Here is an 18,340-nt window from a genome sequence, read left to right as displayed (position 1 = left end):
ATGAAGTTATATAGTCAGCTTTTCCGAGAAAAAAAAATAGCAAAAAAATCTAACAATGCTCCTAGCTCTTCAGTAATACGTGAGTGCTTAGTCACGGCTAAGTCACGGTTAGGCTTAGTACACGGCTTTATTTAATGTAATTTTAATGTAATATATTAATGCGTCTGTTAATTATTCCTAAAGTTAATTATTATTAAGTTTTACTTCAATCGCGCGTAAAGATTACACGCACACACTTTTTATATTCAGCCTTTATTCATATTTTTTCTAAAGTGAATCACTAGACAAGTAACACAGTTAAATCGTTACTATAGTTTGAATATCACTCTCTTAAAACCTTAGATTAAGGATTTGTCTCCGCTGTGCTCTAAATAGTCGTAAACGTAGTCGCTAAGTGTGGCAACTAATACTACGACCAAGTGGGCGTACTCGTGCCAGTCTCGAACAATGTGTGACTTTGACGTGCCACATGTTCTGTTAAACTTTGCTAATAATTGAAACTAAAATGCCGGGTTGCGTAGTAAGACTGTAAAAAAAATACTGCAAGAAATAAGAAAGACACTGGGATGACACATCATCAGTAGGTATTTTGTATTTTATTAATAATTCAATGTAAAATTACACGAGGAGTATGTTACAAAATTTGAAAGAAGGCGTTGAGTGTGAGTATGCCACGCACACAAGCATCTAATAGTTGGTGTAATAAAAAGCTATTGTTCTTAGGTAATACGGTATCTAATTGGAGCGCAGCAGAGACTGATTCTTAATCTAAGCTTAAATCGTATTTATTGTGATAAAGAACTAGGCTCACGATATAGATGCATTACAAGGACAGGTTATTCAAAAAGCCCCAATATAGTAGAGATCTGAGGAAACAGAAATATCATACACACGAATTAAAAATTCTCCTGTTTTGAGTTGAAAATTATGATTTTAATAGGCATAAAATAACATGACAATTAATTAGATTAATAAAACGTAGGATGAAATTTGCGTAGAGATGGAAACAAAAGAATATATGTTGGCTAAACATTTGATCGGCAAGCCGAATTATTAATTAAAGGATGTATGTAAATAGTAGACTGTTCCTATTTAAGATGTTATTTTATTATGTGACAAACATACAAACATTACTAAGTGTGTTTTGAAACTGAATATTCGTGAAAAAAAAATTCGGAAATATCTAAAAATTATGGCATTTGTATTTTTCTCATCCACGTATATTCAATGAGAACTAGGCTAAATAGAACTAGGCATCCATTTCAGGTTTTTGAACAGACACTTCTTGTAACTGCTTCGGGAAATCGAGGAAGATACTCAAATAGTTGATATCGTAGTGAAAATATTAACGATTTATCTAGTAAGTACTATTTGTTTCGTAAAAGTCGTGACAGTAAAAGATAAGAATCTTGAATGGCCACTTGTAATTTCAATTACATCAGTACAGTTAACAGATAAAGAAATACAAGGTTTTGCATGCGATTCCGTTCGTAAATTCACCAAAACATTGTGTCATTTGTTTTGGACTGGTATGACCGATATTTTTTTTTTCGAAATCACTTATTGGAAGTCAAAAACAACTACCCATTCGAAAAAGTATGCCTCAGAACTGAGAAGAACGGGCGCAAGAAACTCAGCGGGCGTATTTTTATTCATAAAAAAAAATGGTTACAATGTAATATCGCACAATAAAACTTATTATTTTATAGCCTGAGGGCGGTCGCTCCATTGCCAATCTGTGGTATCATTAAGAAAGTAATTTATGTTAATAACCTTAACCACGCATACTTTTAAGTTATAATTTAATAACTGTGTAGTTATAGTACTAAATTAATTGAATATTTAACCTAATAACATCAATTACCTCTGGGATTTGTGCTTAAGTACACATTAAGATTATAATAATAACTTTGTTAGTAGGTACAATAAAACACAGTAGATACTTGTATTATTTTAGTTTAACGTAATATAGATATATTTTTATTACACTTAGAGCCTTTTAGATGGTCCTAAGCCGGAGTCTATTGAAGAAAATTAAGCCTCTACTCCTGTCAATTCTTTGATATAATTTTATTCCCTTAAAATAAAACTATTATAGCGACAGATCTTAAAACGGTCTCCTGTTGTTAAGAATTCAACTCTAAGTAAAATTGATCCAATTTTTGATGGCACATCTTACCGTAGTACTTCTCAACGAACATCGTATACAATAGCACTAACATTATTTTCAGTACGGCAAATATCAAACTTGTTAACAGGAACCTGCGTATTATTGGTTCCTGACCGTTAGTAAATATTATTGGCGTTCTTTTTTAAAAGGCTTTAAAATAATTTTTGCTCAAACTGTATTCCTCTCGAATACCTTTTCATGTCAATAAAAGCACAACTGCTTCGTAAACTAATGACGCACTAAGAGACAAGAAACGCTGCAAGTATTTCTCCCAATATTTTTAATAAGATTTATACAATATTGTAATCTTCCTTATAAAATAATCATAATCTAGATCCAGGCTGTCCAATTGATATAAAAAATTTATGCAGGTTATCTACTTTACAATTGATAACCTGCTCAACCCCAATATTTGCATATTAGGAAATTGACTTGAGATGTCGCTCTTGTAAATCTAAACAATATGTAATGTTTTTAAAGTGATAACCCTCACTTCTAGGATTAATACACAAATAAAATTTTAAAAACAAAATTTTTTGAGAGGTGACCAAAGCAAACAGAATTTTATAACGAGGCGGTACTCGAACGGTTAGCTCAGTTGGTTAGAGCACCGGCACGGACCGCCGAAGGTCGTGGGTTCGAGTCCCGCATCATTAACAAAAACTTTGTTTTTCAAATTTTATTTGTGTATTAATCCTAGAAGTGAGGGTTATCACTTTAAAAACATAACATATTGTTTAGATTTACAAGAGCAACATCTCAAGTCAATTTCCTAATATGCAAATTGGGGTTGAGCAGGTTATCAACTGTAAAGTAGATCCTGTAGATGAAGCCACAACCTGAGAGTTAAACAAAGCAAACAGAATTTTATAACGAGGCGGTACTCGAACGGTTATCTCAGTTGGTTACAGCACCGGCACGGAACGCCGAAGGTCGTGGGTTCGAATCCCGCATCGTTCATAAAATTTTGTTTTTCAAATTTTATTTATGTATTAAAGCCATTACAAATAATTTTGTCTTAGTAAGTTTTGTCTTACAAAAAAAAGAATGCTGCGAGGGTTTCTTGCGCCGTTTTTACTTTCTCAGAGTGCCATTTGTTTCCGAAGCGGTGTTTGAACTGACGTCAAAAATAATTCTAAACAAATCAATTTTAAGAAAACAAATGCCTTTTATGCCTTGTAGCTCAACAGGAACATTGCTTTTTAAAATTGTAATAGCTGACCCAGCAAACATTGTAATGCCATACAAATTAATAAGAAGAAAAAAAAATGCGCGCGTACTAAGTACAAATTTCAGAAGTGAAACCTGCATTTTGCATAAACCTCTAAGCTGCATATGAAGTCCTGGTACATGTTACTAGGATGACACATGATTTGAACCAAATTATCAATATTCCATCTTTACCAGTCAGTATTATTTGCTTTTTTGGTTCCAAAGAGTTTTCGCCTTTTTTTTTACTATTTATTAAGTGCTGTTCTCATGTTGATCGTAACTCTGGAAGCCTGAATTTTAAATGATTAAAATTTAATTCAATTCAATTGTCAGTGTTAATTTTATATCTAAAACGAGATTGTTTCTTACATGCCCAATCATTCATATTTTATCGTGACCATTTTTTGGAATTATATGATTTATGACATCAATATATCAAACCCACGTCACATATATTCGACAGAGTGTCCTAGCTGGGGCCGGCCGCGCTCCAGGATTTGAGACCGGGGACGAGCTGCAGATAAGAGTGATCATTATTGATGAGGTGGGACAGGTGTTTCCGTAGCTTAATGAAAATTTTGATGAAATTATTGCATTTCAATTAAGACTATATTATGACGTGTTTAAAAGAACCGCTTTTCTCTTCGGTCATACCCACCCTCATCGTTCGATATGTAGAGGTTCTACGACGTGGTTTAACTGACTAACACCTTGTTTTACCTTCCACAAAAAATTTTACAAAGGCGTTATGACAATGCGCCTTTGACAACTCCTGTATAAATACCACTTGACAGGCTGTTCTATATGATTGACAGCAAAATTTTGTGCCTATTTAAAGCGCCACTTGCGAGCGTCCAGAATACTAATTTTGACGTATAATACTTTGATGACGTATAATATTAACTTGGACAGCGATCAGTCTCGGCGGCGCGTGTCTCTCGAAGGTTGCTTAGCGAATGTGTAAATCGTATGTATGTGTGCGTGCGTCGTGTTTGGGCGCTCTAGTATGAATAGAAAATACTGTTCTTTTTTTATATGAAAATAAGGGACGAGACGAGCAGGACGTTCGGATATTACAATGGAGGGCCGCCCAAAATTATTGAAAAACCCAAAAACTCTTAGCGGCATCACAACTGCGCTCGCCTCACCTTGAGACGTAAGATGTCAAGTCTCATTTGCTCAGTAATTTCACTAGCTACGGCGCCTTTTACACCGAAACACAATAATCCTTACATATTACTGCTTCACGGCAGAAATAGGTGCTTTGTGGTACCCATAATCTAGCCGGCAACTCCTGTGCAAAGTAGTCTCCTTGATACTGGTACTATTACTGTTACTTCTAACACAATATGTTACCTTTGTAGTAATTTAAGATAAAGAATTAAATCAAAATCAATGTATAATAAAGTAATTAAGCGAGATTGTGAAACCTTCATTTGTACAGTATTTGCGAACAGTACTTGTTTCGCTTGATGTGCGAACCGCGTTATGGACCGTCGATCCTGTAACATATACGTGGCAGAACGGAGCGCTCCGTCTGTTTGTGTCTACATACATGTATATAGACAGACAGCGCCTGTGCTCGCTTCATAGAGCAACACAAACTGTCCCGCTAGTCTCCAACCAGCCGTGGAACGTAATCGAGTAAAACATACAAGTATTCTTATACATGCAAGGATTGCTTAAAAATGTACAAGTTCTTTCAACAATTTGTTCCCATTTAATTCAACTTCTTAAAATAATCAAATATTAGCATTCACTTTATTTTTATTTATTTAAAGATTCGCTATTACACTAAGCATTATTGAAATAATCCTAACACTGACAATAAAAATTTACAAAAATAAACATATAGCTGTGATAAATTAATGTTTAAGATAAGTAATGATTATTAAGCATTTAAAATTTAATTAATTAAATTTTCACATAAGTAGTGCTTCTAATAATTAATTAAACCAATTTATATTATTTCATGTGAATCAACAGTGTTTTGTTAAACGGAGAGGTGATAAAACAGGTGGAATCTGCTATATTTCTTAGCATTACTGATCCTGTTGCCGGGGACTCGGTTTCAGATTCTTAAAAGTTATTGTGTATATATATGTATGGATATATACATGTTCATTTATTTATAATCGCGTATAAAATGCTCACAGAATACCTTTATTGATTTATGGTGTATGTGGATGATGCAGCTACTGTACTCAATAACTTTTGTATTAATTTACATTTATTTTTTTGACTTACTCGTGTAAGACATTGACTATTTGACGTTTGAGTGTGTTTGTTGCATCATTTTACATTTTACATATTATTTTGTAATTGAAATGATCTGTAAATCTTGATATAAAATAGGGGCAATGAGTTTATTGCTACTTTTTCTCATTAGCTCAACCCTTTACGAAGTAGCGGTAGATTCAATAAGAAAAATATTTTATTTTTTTTGACATTCATAAGTGTCATTTTCGTGACCTACTTGAATAAACTGATTTTGATTTTACTCAGGATTCCAAAAAACAATGGGGCCCCCTTATTGGGTTGGCTTAAAGACTTAGTTCTGCAGCATACGCGGTTAGACAATCAACTGACATAGATGCGGTGCGACTAGTTTACTTCAGTTATTATCATTGTATTATGTCATTTAGTATATTGCTATGGGGCAATGCTGCCGATATCAATACGATCCTTGTGCTGCAAAAGAGAGCTAGTCGCGCTATTTATAATCTAGGTCCTAAAGAATCATTGAGAGATTAATTTATATAAATAAAAATCTTGACTGTTGTCTCTCAATATATTCTTGATAATGTTATGTATGTACATGCACATAAGTGAATTTGCTAGAAATTGTGATAAACATAATTTAAACACCAGGTATAAACATAAACATATAGTGCCTACTACTCGACTTAGTCGAGTTAGTAAGTCTTTTTTGTGTTCAAAACAAATGTATTACGAAATTCAAGAGAATTGTTGAAAAACGTATTGTGGTAAAGGTTACTACAACATTAATGACTTTCTTGGTGATACCATTGATTGGGAATTGAGCGACCACAGGCTATTAAATAATAAAGTTTATTCTACAATTTTACATTGTAACCATATTTTTACGTTAAAAAAAGCCCGCCGTGTTTGTTGCGCCCGTTCTTCTCAGGTCAGAGGCATACTTTTTGGTATGGATGGTGCTTTTTTGACTTTCAAGAAGTGATTTTATATCCTATTTTGATTAAAAATATTTTAATTTGAATTTAATTTTCACTAGCATTAAACTAGGTCGGGCCTATATTTTAATACTTCTTTTAGTTACTTCCAGACATTCTTTTTTACTGTTATTTCAGTACATAAAAGTTTATAAATTTATTATTTTTTTTTATAAATTCGACGAGTAGGTAGAAGTAGTAGGTAGGTATATATGGTTGCGGGAGGATTTTGTATTCTTTTTATGAGAATACATGACAAAATGAATGAGACCTTCACCTCATGGTAGTAAATACAACCTACCTACTACACTATAGTATCGTACCGTTTAAGATTATTGAAAAAAATTAATTTCTAAGTAATATCGCAAGTGCGCTCGTCACTTTGCGACATAATATAATAAAACACTTTTACGAACCACTTGAATAGAATATAATTATATTCAATAATTTCACTATAATCACAACTATATACAAGTTACACTAAATGATTTATAACAATTGGGCAGTCGGGTGACTTTCGACTGCCCCAACAAGAAGTGTCCAATTGCTGAGAGCAATTCGTAATAGTTACCCTCCTACCAATATTAATAATACGAAACTACCAACATAATAAAGTGACATCACTAAGATTTTGCATGTGATTATATAATATTACAAATACTAAAATTAATATTACAATTACTTAATGTAAGCAGAGATAAACATAGCTCATAAATTTTGTTTATTTGCCCACTCCATTCTTCTTCTTATTCTTTTGGACTAGTGAAAAAAGTGTGGTCCGGTAAAAGTTTACAACTTTATCCATCATGCATTGATACAGTATAAAACTTGTTTAAAATAAGTATTAAATATAAATTTCAATTATATGAACAATACTTGTTAAGAACACCTATGTTTTTGTTGGTGTTTAAACTGTCAATGTATCAGACTGGATCAGACATGTCGTAGACCTAAATGTAAACGCTGATGTGTTTTATACTTGTATATAGGTGTTATTTAAAGACTTTTTGGCATCACAGTGTGAACGAAACTATGTCTTAGAGTTTAAACCATTGCAAAACATGTTTAGGACAAATAATTAGATTTTGACAAGTATCCTACAAGTTTTGTATAAAGTACTCATACTGTTTCTTGGTGTATACGAGGGGTTATGCAAACATAATTTATTTTATTATTTTATTTATTTATTGTCCAGTTACCACGGCACTTACACTAATTAATAAAAGTACGGATAATAAAGAATAATTGAATTAATTATACAATTTCAATGCTCTCCGCGTACCTCAGTATTTCAGAAACTAGGGAATATATATTAATATAAATGAAACTATTATATTAACGATTAGTAAAAATAGGAAGAACACAATATGATCTGAAGACACTTTCAAACAATTTGTTTAAAATTGTTTTAATACTGTAACAGTGCGGCCCACATCCGTCTCCATACTGGAGAAGCCAGTGAAGCTGTCAGCAGATACAGAAGTGACCCTGGAGTGTGTCGCGCACGGCAGTAGACCGGCAGCTCAGATATCCTGGTATCGAGAGAACCGCCGGTACACCAGGGGAAAGGTATATTCATCAATTTTACTGTATTCGTCATGTTTTAATTCGAGCGAACTTAGACTTTGCTCAGACTTTACTTACATAAAGTTTGTTTCGGAGAATGTGTCAGTATATGATTGGTGATTACTTATCCGGAACCTATATTTTTTTGACTTAGAAATACATGTATATTCGCAATACAAATAATTCAGTCAATGACATTTCGTTACATATGACAACTCATACAATGAGCGCCGCGGGGACTTACTTAATTAAAAAAATGTTGGTCGGGTCTGCGATTGTTCAATATATATACCTGTAGATGAAGTCTTACCATAAATACTGAAACAAAGAAAAAAAAATTTCTATTGCAAATGATATTTATTACTTTTACTGTGCGTTACTTTAATACATAAATATAAAATTTGAAATATAAAAAGCTTATTCAAAGTGGTCCTCATTGGCTGCAATACAGCCCTTTAAACGTTGAGGGTAGTTATCAATATAAGCACGCACTCTTTCCATGGGAAAATTCTTCACCGCCAATCGTATGGATTGTTTTAGGGACTCCAAATTATCATGGCATTTAGAGCAAGCCATACCCTCTGAAACTGACCATAAATCATAATCAAGTGGATTAAGATCAGGACTAGACGACAGCCATTCTTCAGCCCTGATGAAGTCCGAAACGTTCGTTTCCAACCAAGACTGTGTAGACCGAGCTTTATGGCCCGGCGCCGAGTCTCGCTGGAAGGACCATTCTTGGTTATTGAACATGGTGTTGTTAAGTCGGATAGTGCCCACGTTGCACTCTGTCGACTAATTGGGAAGCTTCCTTAGAGCTTTGAACATAAATGCGGTCATTTTGTTTGTTGAAATGTTGCTCAATTGCAAAAAAAATCTCATCCGTAAACAAAATTTTTCTGTTACCTCCGTTTGCGTAGAACTTCAGTAGTAGTTTCGATTTCTCTTCTATTCATTTTTAAATTATCAGTTAAGACATGACCAGTACGTCTCTTATAGGCTGCAAGCCCTAAGTCATTTTTTAAAATACGCGACATGGTTTTAAGAGCCTATCTTCATCTCCCAAGATAAAATATTTTGCTTTCGGACACGATTTCTTCGAATTCGTTCCCTAACTGCTTTGACGACCTTTTCCGTACGAACACTACGTGGATGGCCAGATCTTTTTCTGTCACAAATGGAGTAGGTCTACAACCATGTTACTAAAAGGTGCCAAGCGTATAGAGTTTTAAGAATTATGTAATGCAATCACAGCGTAGTAGAGGTGAAGCCTTATCATAAATTTCAACTATTGCTATCATGTTCGTTTGGCCACGCGGTCTACGGCGCCGGACTTATGCTCTGGTTCCAGTGAGGGAGAGTAGATTCAAACCTCACATGACATAAGGTTTTTTATGTTTTTATGAATAACTAGCTGACGAAGGTTTTTTATGTTTTTATGAATAACTAGCTGACGCGACAGACATTGTTCTGCATATAATAAATAAAATAATGTTTTTATATGAATTTGTCAATAATATATCATAACATCAAAAATTACTTCGTAAAATATGGACCCTGCTGTCGTAATGAAATTGATTCACAGCAGAACTGTCAAACCGTGCGTCAATATATTCTCTCATAGAAATTATGTATGGACACATCAAAGGAAAAACAAATTTGTTGTTCTTATTTAATTTAGCAGCATTTTCCTATTTATTCACCTTTCAAACCTTCTCTGGACTTCCACAAATAATTCAAGACCAAAATTAGCCAAATCGGTCCAGCCGTTCTCGAGTTTTAGCGAGACTAACGAACAGCAATTCATTTTTATATATATAGATAGATAGATACCAATGCATTATTTTTATAAATTTGTTCTTCTTTGTATTTATATTATTATGCTGATATTAATGTGTAATTTTGTGAAAATTTTTGTTTCACTTGTGCTTTCAGAAAACCATACAATTGCTTTTTTTTCACTAAGAGATTCTTATTGGGCATTTAGACAGTATTAATGAATCAAATGATAAACGGTTTAAAAAAGATATATGATAAAATAATTACTCACTTTAGATAAAAGTGTAAAATACGATATTCGGCCTTGTCAACAGAAACATGAATGACGTCACCTCTCAATTAGTATCAGTGCGTCGCTTGAAAATTTAATCGTAAATTTAGTCGTATATTTCATCATTATTGATTTCTGAGGAGTAACGACATAATTTGCCACCTACGTGCGTTTTCACGTGTATTAAAAAGTAGATCTAATGTGACGGTGATCACTTAAAAGCACGTGAGCCGTCCGCTCGTTTGTCCTCTTCTTCCAATAAAAAAAGATTAGTTTAAATACATAATATGTATGAGGAATAGATTTTTTTATTGCTGTAATATTTTTTTTTCGATATCAATACACAGAACTAGATATTAATAGATGACAACTTCAAAATTTGTTATCTTGGCAATGAATATGGCAATGAATATGGCAATATTGTCAATAAAGTTAATTACTAGGAACAGACATAAACTTATAATGCCTACTTCTCGGCTAAGTCGAGTTAGTAAGTCTTTTGTGGGGCGATGTATATGCTACTACAAGATCCCAGAAAATGTTCAAAACAAAAGTATTACGTTATTCAAAAGAATTGTTAAAAAACGTTTGTGTGGTAATGGTTACTATTACATAAATGACTTTCTTAATGATGCCACAGATTGGGAATGGATTGACCGCCTTCAGGCAATTAAATAATAAGTTTAATTGTACAATATTACTTTGTAAACATATTTTTTCGAAGAAAAAAAAAAGCCCGCTGAGTTTGTTGCCCCCGTTCTTCTAAGGTCTGAGGCATTCAATTTGGAATGGGTGGTAGTTTTTGACTTTCAATAAGTGATGTCATATCATATTTTGGAAAAAAAATATTTGAATTACAACAACCTACTAGGCTTTGCAAGGAATGAGAACTTTTTTTACGTAACGTATCTACGAGTATTACCTTGTTATTTAGATTTTATGGACCGAACTTGTCTAATGTCTAAACAGTTTAAATTTATCGCAATAAAAATCAAGTCGTTTAGATTTCCAAGAGCGACATCTCAAGTCAATTTCCTAATATGCAAATATTGGGGTTGAGCAGGTTATCAACTGTAAAGTAGATCCTGTAGATGAAGCCACAACCTGAGAGCTTTACAAAGCATACGAGATTTTATGACATTACGTCACTCGAACGGTTGGCTCAGTTGGAAAGAGCGCTCGCACGGAACACGAGTGGTCGTGGGTTCGAGTCCCACACGTTCATAAAATTTTGTTTTCAGTTTTGTTTGTGTAATTGATCCCATAAGTGAGGGCTATCAGATTAAAATATAACAAATTGTTACCAATAATCAAGATTTAGTACACAATTATGTGATTTTTGCTGCCATAGTTGATGATGGCATTAAGCACACTCAGTATTAGACTGCACCTTACAATGACGTATTCTGTTTCACTTGTTTATTTTTTAATGATGAAAATCCTTACATCCGAATGAAAAAATTAGTTCTATTAAAAAAAAATTGTAATAATTTAATTGAAAGAGTAATCAAAGAGTTTGCTGCCACTCGTCGAAGACAATATTCGACGAATATATCTTGATATGATTTTTAGGTTGTTTTAAGCTTACACCTAACTTTTTATAGGTACTTTAAATATTTTAATTAACATAGATTAAAAATTAATAATAAACGTAAAAATATGTTTGTAGAAATAATAAAGCTTTTTTATTTATTTTTTTATTTACGCTGCAACGTAATAATGAAACGTACCATACCAACTAGCCGCTTTTGATATGAGGGTTGATGTATACTTGTCATCTCCAGCACAGTGAGTTCATCAACGAGACTTCTTCGATCAGCAAGCTGAGCATGATGCCGCAACCGGAGGATGATGGAGCCACCATCAGGTGCCGAGCTGACAACCCGGTGCTGAGGGTAGCTCTCGAAGACTCCTTCAGAATGAGCGTAGTTTGTAAGTTAACATGATAAATTTCTTTCTATTTTCAATCTAAAAAGTTCTACCACAATCGCAGTTGTTCACAAATTGTCGACCAAAAGTCCAAATTCCACAAAAAATTTAATAAGGTGAAAACAATTCTTTTAGCTAGAAAACCATATATTTTCTATGACTAACGCGAGTGTTACTCATTTAAATTGAACACTTTTAAAGATCAGATTCCGTTTTCAGGGGGACAACGAGATCGGGAAAGGTCTTGAAACATCGGGTTAACTGAAATAATAATAAAAATTATTTACGCAAAAATAAAATGTAAAAACACAGTTAGAATTATACGCGCTTTAATCCTTTAAAAAAGTTAAATTTTAATACTTATGAATGGTATGTGATTCCATTTTACCTTAAATACTAGGTTCACATCTATTTTTTCACAGACTACCGCTGAACAAGACACATTCAAAGAATAACGGCCTTACAAATAAACTCGGTTTAAAGTTATACCAGAGAATAAACAAAGAATATGCAATTTTTTTACAAATAGAAATGTTGCTTATGATTGTTTTATTCGGACGTATAACGATTCCCGCATTTAATTTCAACTTACGCGGATGTGTGCCATTCGGAAAACTTCAGAATTATCATTGTATTGACAGTGTTTTCAGCGATAAAGACAACATTTTGCATATTTATTGTTTACTAGTTGGCCCGGCAGACTTGCTGCAGACTGCCTCAATTGATAAATAAAAGACCTTCACTTTTGTATATAATAAATTTAAAAAAGGAATCCTTTTATTATTAAGACAAATAAAAAAATACTCGGTATAATTTAAAATTATATTATTATTTTCGATCTTTCCTGAAATACTGGCTTTTATATAAGGTTTCAATTTGATATTGACAGACACACACAGTTATGATCTAATTAGTTATTCATTATAAACTATTATTTTAATTTGATTTCTGAACGACGGGGAAAAAGACAAAGAAAAATCAAAATCGTTGTTTTTATTGAATTCTAAGCATTTTCATATTTATTCACCTTTTAAACGTTCTCTGGACATCCAAAAATAATTCGAGACCATAATTAGCCAAATCAGTCCTGCCATTCTCGAGTTTTAGCGAGACTAACGAACAGCAATTAATGTTTATATATATAGATAGTAATGCATAACTTTATACCATGTTTATTTGTAAAAGTTTAAGTTACCGACGCTAAAAATTTAGCTAAATGCACGTCGGTGCCTGTCTCGATAATCGCAATATTTTCATTGTTCAGGCAAGTTATATATTCATATATCATTATTTCATATCTCCTTAGCTTATGTGATTTTTCTCTCTCTTGAACTCTCGATCCCCCTATTAGGTCGTCAAAATATGTTCATTGACATAAAATACCCGTGCAAATTCATAAAAGTTAACAGTGTCATCAAAACTTGTCAGAAACAGAAATCAGAATGACCATAATTTACCAGTGGGAGGATGCTTTCCTTTGCACAGGATGCCGGCTAGATTATAGGTTCCACAACGGCGGCTATTTCTACAGTATAGCAGTATGTGTAAGCATTATTGTGTTTCGGTCTGAACGGCGCCGTAGCTAGTGAAATTGCTGGGCAAATGAGACCTATAACATCTTATGTATCAAGGTGAGGAGCGCAATTGTAGTGCTTCTCAGAATTTTTGGTTTTTCAAGAATCCTGAGCGGCCTTGCATTGTTATGGGCAGAGAGTATCAATTACCATCAGCTGAACGTCCTGCTCGTCTCATCCCTTACTGTCATAAAAATAGGGAATCCCATAAGTATTCTGAGTGTCTTCAAGATAACAAAAACACTCTACTTTAAATTTAAAAGTAAATCAGATAGCAGAAGCCATTTCAAGTCGTAAAGGTGAAATATACTCGATTGCTCCGAGCTGTGTTGGAACATTCCAAGCAGGGCGTCCCGATGTTCCAACGTGTGGAAAATTGAAGCTGAGTGCTGTTCGCTCGGAATATTTTCAGATTGAGCCATAACAAATGCGAGGTGTTGCCATTTTCAATTCCACACATCTTTCGCTATCAATTCATATATCTAAAAAGTATATCACAGCAATGATTGCCAAAAATATAATAAATTATCGTAATATTATGATCTTTAACTATATTTACTTATAACTTATAACTGAGTGTGATTTGTTCGCGGATGAATGTTCGGAAATAATGTCAGAATACCTGAAGTACTGTGAGCGAGATGAATGTCTGAATTATTAAACGATTGTCTGTAATTAATGTAATTGGTGTTAACCGTATTAATTAAAGTAAATAAATAAATAAATTTACGATACTAAGATTAAACCTATCATTAAGGGGAAGTGTACCAAGAATACTAGCAGCATTTCCGCGTTGGAATAAGGCTGATCCGTTGACCGAAGTAGCTGCCAGCGCTTGGGTTCCCAGCACCACTGGGCCCACGAGCCAACAGTCTCAACACTAAATGGCAAAAAGATTAATGTAATCATAGTACTCTTAATATAGCTATAATCATTGTTTCGTTTGAAAAGTTAACGGTGATTAAAATGACAGCTGGTGGAAGTCTTAAAAATTATTATTTCGAACCTCACTTTTTTTTTTCAATATATTCGGTTATATAGATGTTATTACAATATGGTTATCTTATACCTTTAAACGAGCAATCCTACTAATATTATAAATGTGAAAGTTTGTATGTCTGGATGTATGTTTGAACTTCTTTAACGCAAAATCTACTGAATAGATTTTGATGAAACTTTACAATAATATAGCTTCTACACCAGAATAACAAATAGGCTATAATTTATAAAACTATAGTGTGAATTATACAAAATATAAAAGAAGTGTGATTGTTACTAATGAATACAACTAGCGCCATCTCTTATCAACTAGCAAGCACAAGATCAATACAATTTATATGGCAAAACAACGTTTGCCGGGTCAGCTAATTCTTGTATATATATAATCTGAATATCAGAAATGGGTCCAACGATTTTAATGAAATTTATTTAGTATACAGCTAATTTCGGTGGTTAAAAATCGATCTAGCTAGGTTAAAATTTTTAAAAATGTAGTTTTATCCGTGCTTCAATAGGAAACAGCTACAATAACATTAGAATACAAGGTAAATGACGCCACTACATACAAAACTATAATAGCTCAGATGGGAAATGGGTTATCCAAAAAGCATAAGACCCCAGTTCGAATCCAGATGTCCTATTAGTTTTTTGTTAAAATTTTGTACATTCTTAAAAATCCAAGCAAGGCTCGGTCGTCCAGATATTAAATTTTTATATGGTATATATTGAAGTAACTGTTCATAATATTGTAGTAGATATTATTTCAATATCGTATTTATATTGTTAATATGATTGGAATTGTACATGTGTAGATTTATGAAGTGTGTTAAGTTGTGATTGATTTATATAAAGGGAAACCGATAACAAGTATTAACCTAATAATTAATAAAAGATGTCAATGACCTGTAGCTTTGAAACGAGATATTATAATCTTAAAATATTACGCTTGTATTATTATATTGTAATACAAAGTCGTTCAAATTATATCTGCTTAATTGAGGGTAAAGTCTGCTTGGCAAAACTGAATTTAGTTTCGTCGGTTCAACGTTGAAATTTAAATATAAGTTGAAGTTGTGATAAGAAGAACCGGGAATTGTGGTTATGTAGATAAAGGGTGGAAAATTAGTTTTTCTATCTCAGTGTTTACGATGAAATCGCTTGACACGTTCCTCTTGCAAAGCCTTATATAAAATAAGATGGGAAATGGTGGGCGCAAACACAGGCCCAAGTGTGATAAGTTGAGATGTAATCTAGGAATAGTGTATTTTTTTTATCTTATAATATTATAGTCAGATGATTTTGCAATCTGGAACCAATGAAATATGCGAAAGATAGTTTTGTAAGACTATTAATTAAGTCAGTATTCCATCGAGGAGTTGGAAAAACCCTTTACAACTATAGTTAATCAACTAGGAGTAATTAAATTCACTATATGTATATAGTGCGCTTAACTACAGTCATATTTATACATAAAATATCTATTAATTACTAAGAAACCAGTACTATAATGAAAATCGATTTGATATCGATTATAAAAAGTCTAACAGCAATGGAGTTCAAGTCATTCTGATTGTTTTTTTTGGGCTAAGAAAAAGGAGAAAGGACTACCATGAGGTGGTGCGCATACATACACAGATATAGAAAGGGTACTCCCTTGGGAGTTTCCGTTGGGAATAGCACAGAATGTGCTATTTAATTGGGACTAGTTGGCGTTTATTGGCGTTAGTAAAAACGTGACCAAATAGAACAATAACACGACATAACCTATCATTTATTAACGGCCGTTTTCAATAACCTATCTACCCTAAGTTTAACTTACGGATACATTGTTACCGTTTAATGACAAGATCTTATCTATCCATAGTTATGTCCAATACAGTAATTATAGTCCAATGCTATCTGTCAATAGGTTATTGAAATGTAAGTAAGCGTAATAGGATAGATTTGTCTACGTCTAGTAAGTTAAACTAAGGATAGATAGGTTATTGTAAATCTCCCTCTCCTCAAAAATCACATTAATTCTTTATTATTTATTTCGTTACATTTGGGCCAAAGGTTGTATTAATGAGCTTCAGTCTCCTTTGTAGATTAACGGCCGTTCCCAATATACTATCTGTAGATAGAGATAAATTACTTCCTTCTGCTGTCAGTAATTAGCTGTCAATAATCTGAAGCTGTCCCGATATACCCGATAGGTCATTCTTATCGCCTTATATTGGGACGAGTGAATTGAAATTTCCATACAAACTTCTATCGCTGGTAAGCTATACGTCGTCCCATTGACAGACAGCGTGTACGGATAAGGTGAGTTACCGTCGATAAGTATATTGGGACAGAAAAGTCAACCATAGTTATGATTTTTACCTGAAGTAAGAGGTAGACTGAATATTGGGAACGGCCAATATTGTAATTCAAACACAGGCCAGTGACCTCGAGCTTGGTAACAGAACAGGTTAGGTGACATTTTGTGCTCTCAACTCTCTTCATAACCTCCTCCTGGTGCACATCAGCTCGTATACTACTATTGAGTTTATAATTTATGTGGTTATACATTGCCTGACTCTGAGATTTGGAGACACACTGTGATTCTGTCATTGATTGGAGTTATATGTAATAATAAGGAGTTATTGCGTGTGGGTACTATAAAATCATTGTTTATCAAGTAAATAATGATAAGAATTTGCCCTGCGGTTCCTCGGGGCGTAAAAATAAAGGAAAGTTCCAGGCCCAAGGGTGTCATAAGAGGCTACTTAGAGCATTTACCAGTGGGAGGCTCCATTGTACATGATGCCGGCTAGAGTGTGGGTATCACAACAGCGCCTTCTTCTGACGTGAAGCAGCAAGGTGTAAGCATTATTGTGTTTCTGTCCGCAGCTAGTAAAATTACTGGGCAAATAAGACATAACATACCATGTCTCAAGGTCACGAGCGAAATTGTAGTGCCGATCAGAATTTATTGAGTTTTTCAAGAATCCTGAGAGTGGCACTGAATTGTAATGGGCAGGGCATATCGACTACCATCACCTGAACGTCCTGCTCGAAACTTACAGCCATTTTTACAAAAAAAAATACACAACAAGTAGATTAATAAATGCTAATTACAAGATTCCACATATGTTTTAAAATGGTTAAGCTCAGACTAATATATAATACAAACAATAATATAATACAAAATAGGTTCTAATTTATGAGTTTAAGTGCTTCATTTTTATGTTAGACTTACATCGACACTGTATTTGGCAAGCACATTCTTAGCTACACGAGGACTACAAGTAAAGAGGTCAAAACGTTCATCATGGCTAAGCTTGTTGAACTGCCGCATGCAACGAATTTAGAATAGAATAAAAATTTATTGATAACAAAAACCACCACCACACAATTATTAAAATGATACAAACCAGAATAAGTAATAATTTCTTAGAACTAACAAATAAAACAAATTAAATAATAAAATTTATAGCTTAAAACGAAAAAGGTACTGTGCGGCAGTGAATGTCACCAAATGGAGCTAACTCAGTAAAAAGCTGCAATGGCGTGGTGCCAATGTAGCACTGGTTTTCAGTAGCCCCAACATTATTGAGTCTGGGAGTAGCAGCGACTAGTAATTTTTAAATTATAATCTATATATATAAAAATGAATTGC

At 33.5% G+C, this 18,340-nt stretch overlaps 1 protein-coding gene across 1 annotated transcript in view; it reads left to right on the top strand.

Annotated features, from left to right (window-relative positions):
• The window catches only part of LOC126975557 (immunoglobulin superfamily member 21-like), a 187,650-nt gene that overhangs the window by 139,836 nt on the left and 29,474 nt on the right, over window positions 1-18,340 (top strand). The window contains exons 7-8 of the mRNA XM_050823487.1: window positions 8,003-8,148; window positions 11,980-12,127. Of these exons, the coding sequence (XP_050679444.1) occupies window positions 8,003-8,148; window positions 11,980-12,127 (294 nt within the window). The remainder of the gene's footprint in view (window positions 1-8,002; window positions 8,149-11,979; window positions 12,128-18,340) is intronic.

This window comes from Leptidea sinapis, chromosome 36, assembly GCF_905404315.1.
Source record: "Leptidea sinapis chromosome 36, ilLepSina1.1, whole genome shotgun sequence".
NCBI lineage: Eukaryota > Metazoa > Arthropoda > Insecta > Lepidoptera > Pieridae > Leptidea > Leptidea sinapis.
This window is presented reverse-complemented; position numbering and strand designations above follow the sequence as displayed.